General features: G+C 33.4%; 1 protein-coding gene across 1 annotated transcript; it reads right to left on the bottom strand.

Annotated features, from left to right (window-relative positions):
* Positions 1-6860: 6860 nt before the first annotated feature.
* On the bottom strand, positions 6861-13581 carry LOC128190155 (MORN repeat-containing protein 3-like). The gene is made up of 5 exons (XM_052862071.1): positions 13306-13581; positions 12215-12369; positions 11885-12044; positions 11191-11375; positions 6861-8804 (listed from the first exon to the last, which is right to left on the bottom strand). The coding sequence occupies exons 1-5, from the start codon at positions 13463-13465 to the stop codon at positions 8736-8738; spliced, it is 729 nt and encodes a 242-aa protein (XP_052718031.1). The 5' UTR covers positions 13466-13581; the 3' UTR covers positions 6861-8735.
* Between the last annotated feature and the right edge of the window lie 2698 nt (positions 13582-16279).

Genomic DNA, 16279 nt, shown 5'->3' with positions numbered 1-16279 from the left:
ACTGTGACGAATGTGTGACAAGGAAACGCAACAAGTTGTATTTGTTATCTGTGCAGCCGCTTTCTTGACATCATGAAGAAGTTCCCTTAGCAATCCCTTATCAGACTTCCGTCCAGTGTTTGAATGCCACTGAGACGAATGTGTGACAAGGAAACGCATCCAATTTTATTTGTTATCTGTGCAGCCGTTTTTATGACATCATGAAGAAGTTCCCTTAGCAATCCCCTATCAGACTTCCGTCCAGTGTTTGAATGTCACTGTGACGAATGTTTGACAAGGAAACGCAACAGGTTGTATTTGTTATCTGTGCAGCCGTTTTCTTGACATCATGAAGAAGTTCCCTTAGCGATCCCTTATCAGACTTCTGTCCAGTGTTTGAATGCCACTGTGACGAATGTGTGAAAAGGAAACACAACAGGTTGTATTTGTTATCTGTGCAGCCGTTTTGATGACATCATGAAGAAGTTCTCTTGGCGATCCCTTATCAGACTTCCGTCCAGTGTTTAAATGTCACTGTGACGAATGTGCGACAAGGAAACGCAACAGGTTGTATTTGTTATCTGTGCAGCCGTTTTCTTGACATCATGAAGAAGTTCCCTTAGCAATCCCTTATCAGACTTCCGTCCAGTGTTTGAATGTCACTGTGACGAATGTGTGACAAGGAAACGCAACAGGTTGTATTTGTTATCTGTGCAGCCGTTTTCTTGACATCATGAAGAAGTTCCCTTAGCAATCCCTTATCAGCCTTCCGTCCAGTGTTTGAATGTCACTGTGACGAATGTGTGACAAGGAAACGCAACAGGTTGTATTTGTTATCTGTGCAGCCGTTTTCTTGACATCATGAAAAAGTTCCCTTGGCGATCCCTTTTCAGACCTCCGTCCAGTGTTTGAATGACACTGTGACGAATGTGTGACAAGGAAACGCATCCAATTTTATTTGGTGTCTGTACAGCCGTTTTCTTGACATCATGAAGAAGTTCCCTTAGCAATCCCTTATCAGACTTCCGTCCAGTGTTTGAATGCCACTGTGACGAATGTGTGACAAGGAAACGCAACAAGTTGTATTTGTTATCTGTGTAGCCGTTTTCTTGACATCATGAAGAAGTTCCCTTAGCAATCCCTTATCAGACTTCCGTCCAGTGTTTGAATGTCACTGTGATGAATGTGTGACAAGGAAACGCAACAGGTTGTATTTGTTATCTGTGCAGCCGTTTTGATGACATTATGAAAAAGTTCCCTTGGCGATCCCTTTTCAGACCTCCGTCCAGTGTTTGAATGACACTGTGACGAATGTGTGACAAGGAAACGCATCCAATTTTATTTAGTGTCTGTACAGCCGTTTTCTTGACATCATGAAGAAGTTCCCTTAGCGATCCCTTATCAGACTTCCGTCCAGTGTTTGAATGTCACTGTGACGAATGTGTGACAAGGAAACGCATCCAATTTTATTTGTTATCTGTGCAGCCGTTTTGATGACATCATGAAGAAGTTCCCTTAGCAATCCCTTATCAGACTTCCGTCCAGTGTTTGAAGGTCACTGTGACGAATGTGTGACAAGGGAACGCAACAAGTTGTATTTGTTATCTGTGCAGCCGCTTTCTTGACATCATGAAGAAGAAGTTCCCTTAGCAATTCCTTATCAGACTTCCGTCCAGTGTTTGAATATCACTGTGACGAATGTGTGACAAGGAAACGCAACAGGTTGTATTTGTTATCTGTGCAGCCGTTTTGATGACATTATGAATAAGTTCCCTTGGCGATCCCTTATCAGACTTCCGTCCAGTGTTTGAATGTCACTGTGACGAATGTGTGACAAGGAAACGCAACAAGTTGTATTTGTTATCTGTGCAGCCGTGTTCTTGACATCATGAAGAAGTTCCCTTAGCAATCCCTTATCAGACTTTCGTCCAGTGTTTGAATGACACTGTGACAAATGTGTGACATGGAAACGCAACAAATTGTATTTGTTATCTGTTGAGACGTTTTCTTGTCATCATGAAGAAGTTCCCTTAGCAATCCCTAATCAGACTTCCGTCCAGTGTTTGAATGTCACTGTGACAAATGTGTGACAAGGAAACGCATCCAATTTTATTTGGTGTCTGTACAGCCGTTTTCTTGACATCATGAAGAAGTTCCCTTAGCAATCCCTTATCAGACTTCCGTCCAGTGTTTGAATGCCACTGTGACGAATGTGTGACAAGGAAACGCAACAAGTTGTATTTGTTATCTGTGTAGCCGTTTTCTTGACATCATGAAGAAGTTCCCTTAGCAATCCCTTATCAGACTTCCGTCCAGTGTTTGAATGTCACTGTGATGAATGTGTGACAAGGAAACGCAACAGGTTGTATTTGTTATCTGTGCAGCCGTTTTGATGACATTATGAAAAAGTTCCCTTGGCGATCCCTTTTCAGACCTCCGTCCAGTGTTTGAATGACACTGTGACGAATGTGTGACAAGGAAACGCATCCAATTTTATTTAGTGTCTGTACAGCCGTTTTCTTGACATCATGAAGAAGTTCCCTTAGCGATCCCTTATCAGACTTCCGTCCAGTGTTTGAATGTCACTGTGACGAATGTGTGACAAGGAAACGCATCCAATTTTATTTGTTATCTGTGCAGCCGTTTTGATTACATAATGAAGAAGTTCCCTTAGCGATCCCTTATCAGACTTCCGTCCAGTGTTTAAATGTCACTGTGACGAATGTGTGACAAGGAAACGCAACAAGTTGTATTTGTTATCTGTGCAGCCGTTTTCTTGACATCATGAAGAAGTTCCCTTTGCGATCCCTTATCAGACTTCCGTCCAGTGTTTGAATGTCACTGTGACGAATGTATGACAAGGAAACGCAACAGGTTGTATTTGTTATCTGTACAGCCGTTTTGATGACATTATGAAAAAGTTCCCTTGGCGATCCCTTTTCAGACCTCCGTCCAGTGTTTGAATGACACTGTGACGAATGTGTGACAAGGAAACGCATCCAATTTTATTTAGTGTCTGTACAGCCGTTTTCTTGACATCATGAAGAAGTTCCCTTAGCGATCCCTTATCAGACTTCCGTCCAGTGTTTGAATGTCACTGTGACGAATGTGTGACAAGGAAACGCATCCAATTTTATTTGTTATCTGTGCAGCCGTTTTGATGACATCATGAAGAAGTTCCCTTAGCAATCCCTTATCAGACTTCCGTCCAGTGTTTGAATGTCACTGTGACGAATGTGTGACAAGGAAACGCAACAAGTTGTATTTGTTATCTGTGCAGCCGCTTTCTTGACATCATGAAGAAGAAGTTCCCTTAGCAATTCCTTATCAGACTTCCGTCCAGTGTTTGAATATCACTGTGACGAATGTGTGACAAGGAAACGCAACAGGTTGTATTTGTTATCTGTGCAGCCGTTTTGATGACATTATGAAAAAGTTCCCTTGGCGATCCCTTATCAGACTTCCGTCCAGTGTTTGAATGTCACTGTGACGAATGTGTGCCAAGGAAACGCAACAAGTTGTATTTGTTATCTGTGCAGCCGTGTTCTTGACATCATGAAGAAGTTCCCTTAGCAATCCCTTATCAGACTTTCGTCCAGTGTTTGAATGACACTGTGACAAATGTGTGACATGGAAACGCAACAAATTGTATTTGTTATCTGTTGAGACGTTTTCTTGACATCATGAAGAAGTTCCCTTAGCAATCCCTAATCAGACTTCCGTCCAGTGTTTGAATGTCACTGTGACAAATGTGTGACAAGGAAACGCAACAAATTTCAATTCTTATTTGTAGAGACGTTAACTTGACATTATTAAGAAGTTCCCTTGGCGATTCCTTATCAACCTTCCGTCCAGTGTTTGAATGACACTGGGATAAATGTGTGACAAGGAAACGCAACGAATTTTATTTGTTATCTGTACATCGGTTTTCTTGACATCATGAAGAAGTTCCCTTAACTATTCCTTATCAAACTTCCGTCCAGTGTTGAAATGTCACTTTGACAAATGTGTGAAAAGGAAACACATACAGGATTTTCGTTTCTCAATTTTTTTTTTTTTTTAGAAATTGCGACTTGATACATACACTTATTTAGGAGGGCCTTTTTAATTGTACGTTTGTAGTGGGTGTTGTTTTGGGAAATATATACAGTGCATAATTCCTTTTCACGAAAAGATATGATGATTTTTTAAAAATACAAAATTCGTTTTTTGTTAGTCAGTTAATCAGTACTTAAACTAATGGTCATTTTAAATGGATGCCTTATTGTCTTGTGTATAGAGATATATGAAAATCACATCTCGTTGACCGTTATTAATATTAATAAATTAATAAATATAATGGGTTGCCATGCAAAGACATAGCATGTACTTGTTCTATAGAGCAATATTTAAAACTACAACTACATTAAAATCTAACATGTAAATGATTGCTTGACCTTAGATAATTTTGTAAGACATGTTCTGTTCAAACTACCACTAAAGTTTCTAGTATACAATTCAAAATTCATTTTTTTTTTAAAAAGGAATTAAAAAGATTACCCGCCTTTTGGATTCAGCAAAATCTGTTGAAATGTTAACTTGCTGTAAAGGAGACTCCAATGAAAAAATAAAGTCACTCAACAGGTTATATACTTCAAAAGGTGACGAACAAATTACCTACTCAACTACTAATTTAGCTGCTATTAATTAATTGGATTGGTTGATAATTAGGTACTCGAGGAGGTGGAAATGTCGAAAGGAGTACTTGAAGTGGTAATAAAAACATAGGATAATTTAATTGACCTTGGTCAATTGACTAATTATTACTTGATTAATTGGAATTACAGACCAGTTACTCGAACATGTATTGTTAAAAAAGAGGTATTTTTGGTCTGCGTGGTAAGAATTGTTTTTTATTCGATTTTTTATCATACTGACTAAAACTATTTAACCAAAAAATGGCACATTTTTGCTCAGTGTTTATTTATTCATTTTGGAACAAATATTCTATTTGTAAAAGAGAATAATCAGATACTTATGAATGCAATAAGAAATACTGAGTTAAATACTAGTATAAAAAATTATCACAAATATTTTAATTTAAAAGAGAGTAATTAGATGCTAAGGAATGCAAGAGAAATATTGAATTATTTATAATTTTACATAGTTATAAGAAATGACAAATATATTTTTTTATTCACGTTTATCAATTGTATTTTCATAAATAGTTTTAAGGTAAATACAGGTTTTACAATGATTATTTTCTTTTCTGTTTTTTTAATTTCACCAGCCATTCATACATGTACACATATTCGCATCACTAAAGTAATATGCTGTAAATTTACACAGGTAAATGGAAGATATAAAAAAAGGTATACTTGTCTTGATACATAAAAAATTATAAAGTATTACACTACTAGTTTTGTTCAAAAATATTTTTCCAGAGTGACCACTGGTTATATATTGGAATTGTGTATTGCTAAACACCTTTGAAAGTAATATTTTGTTCTTAAATGATAAAAAAAATTCAACAAGAATGTCTAATGAGTGTATATTTTATATGGGTCAAAACATGTTGCATATTAGAAAGAAATGCTACGTCGCGTCGGGATAAAAAAAATTGCTACTCGTCGTTTATAGAAATTTTGACGGAGATCACTCAGAGCTCGGCACTCTAGAAAGTGATTAGGTGATTGGGCGCATGATGTCAACAAGCCCTTGTAAATTAGAAAGAAACCTCTCAAAAAGTCAGAGTAATAAAGGGATTAAAACAACTCTAAGGTTCAAGTAACATCCTCCTCCAAATGGCTTTTCTTGAACATAACCCACTTTTAAATATTGATGCTCTTAATCGTTAAGAATTTCTCCAATACAAGTTTACAATGACGTCAATTTGTTTTTATAATTTTCTTCGCTTCGCTCTCTACGCCCCCCTGTTAACAATTAACTTAAAAAAACAATTACATACACTGACAAAGGCACTCACGGTATTCAAATCAATGACGTCACATTCCGAAACGAATTTCAAGTATGCCGTAATTTCTTGTTCCTTCTTCACCCTAGGCATACCAAAACTCTTGATTTTTTTTAAATTGTAAGCAGTTTTGTACAGTAAGTAAAATTGAAGATAATTGTTACATGTACATATAATATAACGTAAAAAATATCTCAACAATTCTATAATTAACATTTTCAGTTACGTTTTAATCACAATTGTTAATTTTATCAATACTTCCAGATAATATAACACAAGTTCAAAAGTTTGGAATGATTTAACCAAACTTTGTTATCTGCAGTTTTAAGTAGTTTTAATTTTTTCAAATTGACCGTATAAAGAAGTTTGGTTAAATTTACTGTAGTAGTTTCTGCATTTTTTTTAATTGCAAATTTTACACGTGAATACAAGGTTCCGTATACCCTTATTTGAGAACAAATAATCATTAAAATTAGTTGGGATCAATTTTCGTGAATTGCTGGAATTTTAAAGGTTAGTGGGGACGTAGTAATTTCGTGTAATTTCTTATACCTATAAAAGAAAATATGACTTTATAACCTTAATTAATAATTAGTGGAGGATGTCAATTCATGGTTTAGAGGTATCCACAAATTTCACGAAAATTGAGCCACCACAAAATCTAATGATTTCACAGTAGAGCAATTGCCTTTTTCCACTTTAAAACAGCACAACATGTCATGTTTATTAGTCATAATTAGTCACTGAATTCACTGAGTGTATGTTTGCTGAAAGCTAACGCTACTTATGGTAAAGCGGGCTATGTTTTTTTTTCTTTCTGAAATACTTCTACCCTTATACCCGCATGAATCACCAAATAAAGCATTTTGATATACTTGGACCGCTAACTACGTCAGACAGCAAGATATGTAGGAAAAATATAAACAAATTCTCTATGTTGTGGGAAACTGTTGGAAATTACCCATTTTATTAAAAATAGTAATATGGTAGAATACAGGTATTCAACAAAGTTGGCAAATATCTACTAGATGATGATATTTTAAAGTATCTTAAATTAGGAACAGAATCAACAGGTGTTAGAAATGTATCTTTAAGGTCAGACGACACGTTCCTCAATTTCAGATAACTTTTACCAGGAATTTGTTAATGGTTTACTACTACTTTGACAAGCCTTCTTGCAAAAAATTAGAGTACCTTACCAGGCATTTCTGCAAAATACTAGAGTATGCAATTTCCTATATAATCTTCTTGAAAATACAGTCACTTGAATTGCTGATATAAAAATAAATATCTTTTCATCACAGCGAAGTTCACTGTATGAGAACTATATCTCCGCTGGGGCGGGGATTTGAACTCACGACCTCTAGAACCTGTACGTTTCTGACAGTGAGCGGCCACGGTTCTAACCACTCGACCTTTTAGACATATAATCACATCTAAGTAAATTTTGATCATTTCTAAAGTAATTATAAAATTAATATTTTTTATTGGAACTCTTTATTACGAGGAGATACAAAAAAGATTCTCGAGGAACGTGTCGTCTGACCTTAAATACTGTGTAATGAATCAACGCCAGAAAGATTTTGCCATGCAAAAGGAGAACAAATGTTCTCTTATCTAGTAACTGAAACAAGATTAAATTTTATTATCAAGATTAAATATAATTCATTGTACATGTACATGTATATTAAAAAACCTAATATGTCTGCCCCTTAATCATCAACTAAGTGTTTCTTACCGATAACAAACTTTGCTCATAATAGGTATAAACTGAAGAAAATCGATAAGCCAGCTGCATAGCATAACCATGTTTGGCGATAAGATGCGCTTGAGATGGAAAGCGCGCTTAGCTCCCTTGGAATAAATTTGATGCATTTTGTTAGTCCGTTACGAAATAATGTTTGCGATCAATCCAAAATAAGTAACCCATGTCGGCCGTTTCCCCTCCCTGCAATTTCACAATCGTTATACCCGTTATAAACAAACGCTGAAAACATCTTTATGGTTTAAATTTCATTGCTCTTCCATTTCTTCACCGCTGCTGAATATTAAAGTGCATCCTAATAATAATTTTCCGAAAAGCAACATTTTTCATATAAAGTAATCTTACTTGATTTTGTCATGGAATGTAATCTTAGTGTGGGTCAGCTTTGATATCTGTACGAATACCAGCTGAATACTAGCAAGTTGCAGACAAGCAAAATGTGCATCGTCAGAATCACGAAATGAACTTTTAAACAACATTTATAATTCTGTAGTTCATGAAAAGGCTTAAATGGCCCGACTTGCTCATCAGCAGAATACACAGTTTCTTTGAACCAGGTGAGCTAGATGTCAATGAATATGAATAAATATACATAACAATATAAAATTCAACACTGATAACTGAGGCAATCATATCTATCATTTATTACTAACATAAAGATTTTTTTTATCAATATTATAGATAAATTCCCTCAACATGTCTATATGCTCAATATGATGAAAAGCAATGTTGAGAATTTTCATCAATAAAATAGTATATATATATATTCACTAATATTTACAATCTTGGATCATTTAAACCTTTATTCACTTTAAAAAAATAAAGATAACTCATGCTCACAACTTCATACACTAAACATAGTATTCCACATTGTAGTCATAAACATTCAATCTTTAAAAAAAACAAAATATAAAATTCAAAAATATTCAAAATATTCAGTTCATTGCTACTGAATGTGCATTAAATATGATAACTGAATGCTGTTTTTGTGGGTAGCAACCATTGGTTAAAAGTTTTGAAAAGAGTTTTATTCATGATCTACTCGTGATCATGTAGAAACTGTTCCTCGGCATCTTGTAACACAGCATCGGAATTGTACAATTTGACCTGTAAATAAATGTAAAAAGTCTTTCAAAATAAATATAGAACTCAACTAAAGTCAACAAAACATGAATTCAACAAAACATGTCCTTTTCCTCTGTATACAAAAATGAAGACTATTTCCCATGCTAGTATGCTTTCAAGCCTCCTACCTCTAAAATTTTAACTTTTTTTTCAAACTATATCCATTTTAATCATTTTTTTTTTTTATGATATGTGTATATGCTTTTACAAAATATTGCAAACACCCAAAAATATTTTCTTTACAAATAATGCTTAATTTTTTTTATTTCAAAACCATAAGCTGTAGCATTACTCTATGGAAATTTTTTTTTCTGTTGTTCACAAACTCATGAATAAGAGATGAAGCAAGTTACAAACATTAATGATGTTTATCACGACTGGGTTTTGGGGGTGGATAACAGATTTTAAGAGAAATTAGGTAAAACTAGTGAAGCAGTTCAACTATCTGGAGATTATTATTGGTGACAAGAGTTCAACGAACTATCGGTCAAATACAGAAGTGGCAGCAAATAGAGAGAGAACTAAGTTGTAAACAAATCTGAATTTGACGAAACTCTGTTTTTTACACAAATACAATGAACCTTGTTTGATGCACTTGTAAATTTAAATTCATTTACAGCTTTAATAACTTCTTTACGTCAATGACATTATATTTACAATAACTTGGTTTTCATTTATTTTTTGCAGTTTAAACTATTCTGTGTACCATGCTTTCCTGACGTGGTTCTATCCTATTATATTAAAAATGTAAAGAGCAATAACCGGTACTCCAGAGGCAACCGGAGTCTGACATCAACAGACAATTTTATGCAATGGAAATGAACGCTGGCCAATAATATGTAAAATGTTAATGCTACAATTATCATAACTAACTACATGTTTTTACTTTATATAAAGGGATGGCAATTTCTGACTAGTTAATCTTTTTTACTCGGTCAAAACAACAGTTACTGGTTTCTAAATGAGTCATAACAAAGTCAAAATATTTTGAACGATTTTTAACTCAAACTGTCAACAACATTTATTGATTAATTTAAACATATTTCATTAAAATATTTTTATAGGATATTGGACAACAGGCATAGCCTATGTATATCATCTCCTATTGAGCAACTTAATTTGAAACAAAGTTACTGTAGAATAAAATCTATGTAATTGCCATGTGGTCGGGAAAATTTTTGAAATTATTAATTGCTCATGTTTCCATTTTTTTTTTATATTACCAATAAATAAAAATAATTATACACGCAATAAAAATTTTTATCATGGTAGTGATAACATTAAAAAAATATACCTGTCACACTTTTTATGATAGTTTTCAGAATTTCAAAGTCTTTTTATTAGTTTTAAGAATTTCATTGTCTTAGTGCCTGCTTAAATGATGACACAAACTTATGAATTTTTATACAATTAACCAGTTAACTGGTTGAAAAGAAGTCAGGAGAACTGATGGGCAATTCTGTAAACAGTTTATCAAATAATTTTTTATTAACAAAACTATTAACAAATTGTTATTTACCAACATAGCTTAGCTATCCCTTTTGATTAAATTTATTATTTTCATATACATTGTATAAAACTTCTTTGCTGTATACAACAAAAATGCCGTGAGCCATTTATGTTCTGTTTATGTGTTAAATTATGAAGCAAATAAACATGTTTAACGGTAGATTAAAAAATAAAAAGTCTGTCTTCTCAATATTCTTGATCTGATACAGCAAATAGTCATGGCATTATTTTGACTGACACATACTGGTAATATTATGCCTAAAGTAAGTAAATAATTAATGCAGAGTATACAATTGTTTTGGAAAATTACAAATGAGATTTTGATATAGGTTATCTTGAGTTAAGTAGGAAGTATTTGGAAATCTAACATTTTGATGACATCTAATTCTGTACATACCGTTAGTGGGATGTAAATGTTATCTGCTCTTATAGGACTATGTGCCTTTAATCTATGAACCATGATGACTACAGCATAGGCAACTGACATAGTTTAAAATAAATTCTTGTTTACTTAGAAAGTTCATAATTTTCTATCTGACAGTCTCAGTAAAATATGCTCCTAGTCTTTTATATTTAATGCTGACAGAACAAAAAATAAAATGTAGGGGCTAATTTGAATTAGACTGAATATTTCACTATTGTTTGAATAATGAAAACTATTCAAGAATAAATATATTAATTTGGATACATGTGTAATAATTACATGTATATATATGTACCATGTATAGATATAACTAACTTGATTATTAATCTGGATACATGTGTAATAATTACATGTATATATATGTACCATGTATAGATATAACTAACTTGACGTAACTATGTAAACTGTATATGAATGTTTACTTTTATTACTTACATCAGGAATAGGGTATTTTGTTGGTTTTGGAGCTTCATCTCGATTAAAATCTTTCATTGATCCACATTTAGCGATATCGTTATTCCAGACTCCTTCATAGATCTGTCCGGTTGTTAAATAAAAGAATTTACCAGGCCCGTTTTTCTTGTCATCACGCCATGATCCCTCATATCGATTTTCATTTGCTGCAAATAGATGACAATAGAATTGTACCGGTAGTTGCAAAGACAACATTTAATCCTCTGATTCATAAAATCAAGCCGCTTTATGATGTCATGTTAAGTTCATCTCCACATGAAGTGCAATAACATGCAGTCAAAAGTTGCAGGGATAAGCTAATTACATCCTATCCTATTGTCTAAAAGTTGATACCTTCTCTCTCTTGAAAGAATAATCAATATCATTTGGAATTTTTCTCTATATGAGCCATTTAGAGCATAAGTACTAGTTTTATTATCAGAAAGAAGGGGTATGTTAACTACATGTATTTGCACTTAATTTTTTAAAGGTTTGTTGTTCTCAATTTTTAGTGTTTAAACAGCTGGAAATTTGAACACGTTTTCAAAAAGCATAGAAGAAATGATTGTCAGGTGTCAATTAAGTTGAAATCAAAACCAGAGCTCATAATTCATGGTACATGTAAAGTCAGAGATGATCACAGTATGTTAAGTGAATAAATAAAGAAGCTCCTTACTCAATCTGAGCATTCCTTGGCCATTCCTCTGGTCATCATACCATTCACCCTCATATATAGTCCCATCCCTATAATACATTCTCCCCCAACCACTTCTCTTGTCAGCATACCATTCCCCTTCATAATACTCCTCTTCTGTATAAAACTGGGTTCCATACCCCTAATAATAATAAAATAGATATATTAATATACTAGTCATATATTGATTTTATTAAAGTAATTTTCAGTATACTCCATTTTCACTTTGGGCAGTTGTAATCATAAAATTGTATGGTAATTACGCTCTTATTAATATAAACTTTCTGAGTGAATGTCAAAAAAAAAACTTGCATGTCGCATATCATTTTTCCAGCCTCCTGAGTATTCCTTCTTGTATCCTCCTTTTCCATCTGGCATGCTGTATGTTCCGAAACCATTTCTCTTCCCCCGCTTCCAATCTCCATCATACAATGCACCATTCTCTTTCCATTTATAAGTTCCTTTTCCTACAATATCCAAAATTGACTATAAACATGTACTTGTTATACTCTGTCCCAAGATATTTTGAATTCACGTTTGGACGATTTTTTATTAAAATACAATTACCTGTGAAAAAAGTGCAATTGAAATAGTTGAAAGGGATATTTTCCAAGATAATTTCATTGACACATTATCATCTTTCACTCGGAAAAATTCAAAGGAACGAAAACAGATTCCTTACGGAGATTTATAATGGGGAATGTTTACATCTTTTCTCCATTCGGAATATACCCGGAATACATCGCGCAATATTTCAACGTTATCATCCGGGCTTGCTGCAATGCAAAATCTCTGTAGACATCACATTTTTTAGCATTGTATTGAAACCTGAAAAGCTAACAGGGGCGTTTTGACTGAGAAATCTTGGAAATTTTTCATACTTTTGAATGAACATCGTTTGGATCCTGAGGTATTTATAAAAATCAAACAATTAAGCCAAACGTGAATCCAAAATATCTTGGGACAGAGTATAGTCAGCTACAATGACTATGTTATTTTGATTATGAAGCATGACATTACACTGGTCACTATCCATTGAATTGCTTTAGTATACACATGTACATGTAGGTATATACATTTAGGTATAGCAGTCACTATAGCTCAAGTAATTCAATATACAATTCATAACTGCATGTTTTTACAGCTATTAACAAACAGAAGAATAGTGCAAAAGTGCTAGTGATTTTTTAAATAGTTTATTTAGAAAATGAATTTTAAAAGAGAAATAGAGTAAAAAAGAAGACGATGGGGTTGGCCTACGTTGGTGCAGAATGAACGCCGAGAAAATTCGAGATACAAACTTAAACGCATCATAAGGTGTGTGCCATATTTCAGAGAATAAAAACCACTAAGAAAATGATGAGATTGCGTGAAAAAATAAATAAATCGAAAATTACACTTACCATCTTTTTTGTTATCTAACCATTCGCCTGTGAACCATTCGCCTGTGTATTGGTCCCCATTCACCGAGTAAACCGTGTGGCGAACTCCTTTTTTCTGTGCCAGATAATCCCAATCTTTCCACAATGGTTCTTTTACTTTGGGTTGTTTTATGTGGGGCATGTTGACGGGTATTTAATAAAACAGTAACTTACTAATAGATGAGTTGTATTTACAGTGTTGTCATTTTTGTGGTGTTTACAAAAAAGTTCGCGAGATTTACCTCCGTTGCTATGGTTGAACTGATTTATTGAACGTCGATCCCGATGGATTTAAACTTTAGGAATAGTATAAATTTTTACAGTTAATACTGTCTATTTGCAGATCCTGAATCAATCTTTGCATAAATTTACAATTTGACAGTAATAACATTGTAAAATTTGTGCTTGCAGGGTACCTATTTTATTTTAAAGAGTGTATTACACAACCCAGTCTGGCAGTTCGGAAAAAAAGGTGGTAAACTAAAAAGTTACAGCTATAAATAATATTGCCCTGTAAATCACTATCTTGGAAAAAATAAATTATTAACATCTACGTCTATTTTGGTGGATTTCCAAACAACCCTTGATACAATGTAGTTCTTTTTAAATCCTAAAACAAAATTAAAGTGTTATTAAATTAGAGATGTTTTTTGAAGAAAATTCATCACCTGAAACCAGTCTGGAAGTACACTGTTTCTGGTATAAAAACAAAAAAGAATCCCTGTCATTGCGAAATCAAGTAACTGTTTGCAAAAATAAAACAAACAAATGCATGTAAATCATTTTATCTGCCCCTCATGTGTGTGTGTGAGTGGGGGTGTTTGTGCAGGTTCTTTGATCATGTGTACATTCATTACTGTAAACCAAATATCATACGCGCAAGAAACTAGTAATTACTGGGGGGGGGGGGTTCCAGAAATAATCAGAGAGCTATAGAAAATTCACTGGAAAATGGACTTGGTTGCTCACAAATTCCGTGAAGCTCAAAGATGCGGCGATCACTTATTACCATTTAAGTTCATATCCTGACAAACTCAGTATTTTTCTACAATGCTGTTTATTACTTATATTTACGTTTTAGAAAGGCAAAACATGTTTATACCTTTATAATAAAATTGCAACCGTCAACTCAAATTAAAGTTCGCGCGGCGACCATTGCGACGTCAGAAATTCCGGCCGTATGTTCTCCTGACCAGTTGAAATGGACGTTTTTCGCTTCTAAATACGTTCATATATAAAGGCAATAAATTTGAAAAATGTAAATATATATAAAAAAATTAGTTGGTTTATTGTATTATGCCTACATTGTAGGTGACGAATACATCAAGTAATCATTTATTATTTAGTGACCTTTGTATCTTTTACAATGAACACCCGGCCCATTGGACCTACAAGTCACTGTTAACACCATGTAAAAACTTTATTACTTGCATGTGTGAGAATTTACTTTGTCTTTATTTTAATGCAGAATATACAAAATTTTCATTTTAATTGTCTTGAAAAATTACAAATGAGAGTTAATTGAAATACATGTAGGTTGTCTTGAGTTAAATAAGAAGTACCTGGAAACCTAACACTTTGACGAAGTTTAATTCTAATTCTTTAATATACACAATGGGATGTAAATGTTATCTGCTCTTATAGGGCTATGTGCCTGTGATCTATATTGAGCTATGATGACTACAGGGTAGGCAACTGATATAGTTTAAAATGAATTCTTATATTTACTTAAATGCTCATAATTTTCCATCAGTCTAAAAAAATATGCTCCTATGTTTTGTTATTTGTAATGCTGACAGAACAAATGGGCTAATTTTAATTCATTAGTCTGAATATTTCACTATTGTTTGTATAATGCAAACTATTAAAAAATGAAAAATTAATTTGGATACCTGTGTGATATTTACATGTTTATACATGTATAGATGTAACTAACAATAGGTATTCATTGTGCAGAGATTAGGAACAATGAAAGTCATAGTTTGAGTATTGAAAGAGTAACATCACATCTTAATGAATCAAATAGAAAAAATTCCCTAAATTAATTCTAATCCTGTAATGGTTGTCAGTTGATGTATGTACACTGTATGTGAATGTTCAGTTTCGTTACTTATACATCAGGAATAGGGTATTTTGTTTGGGCATAAAGGCAATAAATCTGCTAATGTATATATACAAACTTGAACATTTGTAAATGATTGCTTAGTAATACATATACATGTGTAATTTATTTAACACTTTTTAAAAGACACCCATTTCATTTATATCTTAGTGTTCATTTTTAAAACCGCCACTGTGTCTCCATCTTGACCCACACAGATCATGGCATGCGTTCATTCAAAACATCTTTACATTAGTCAATGGTGGTTAATTACACAAATTATAGCCTCTATAATAATTCAATGAATTTTTTCTATGTAAAACTGGACCGGTATCCATCCCTAAATGTATCCAAGTATTCTGGTTATATTATAGTCTACGTAATTAATGTGTTTTCGTGCATAAAGCTGGATCCTTTGACTCTGATTGTGGTTTCTCACTGACTCAAGTATGAAGGTTAAGATATAAATAAGCTTTATTGAAGTTTCATATGGTATATTAATTAATTGAGAAACATATAGAGTCTAATTTGTAAAGTTTTAATCAACCCTTTTCGCGAAATAAAAAAACACGAAAATTCTTAGATGATGTAGTTAACGCAAATTTATATTCAAATTTTTGTTGCAAATCATAAAAATATGCTTAGCTTCAGAAACAGAAATAGTTGACCCAATCCAGTTTATCACCTAAAGACATGACATGGTCATCGCAGATAATTATACACAATGTAGTTCGTAAGGGTATTGTCGGCAGAATTTTTTTTCTACACACTAATTTTATCTAAATAAAATTCGACATTTGCCCTCCCCTTTTGTATACTGTCGTTTTTATGAGATTTTTGGCACCTTCATTTGTT

This window comes from Crassostrea angulata, chromosome 6 (genome assembly GCF_025612915.1).
Source record: "Crassostrea angulata isolate pt1a10 chromosome 6, ASM2561291v2, whole genome shotgun sequence".
NCBI classification, from domain to species: domain Eukaryota; kingdom Metazoa; phylum Mollusca; class Bivalvia; order Ostreida; family Ostreidae; genus Magallana; species Magallana angulata.
Note: the sequence above shows the minus strand (reverse complement) of the source record. Positions and strands in the feature narration are given on the sequence as shown.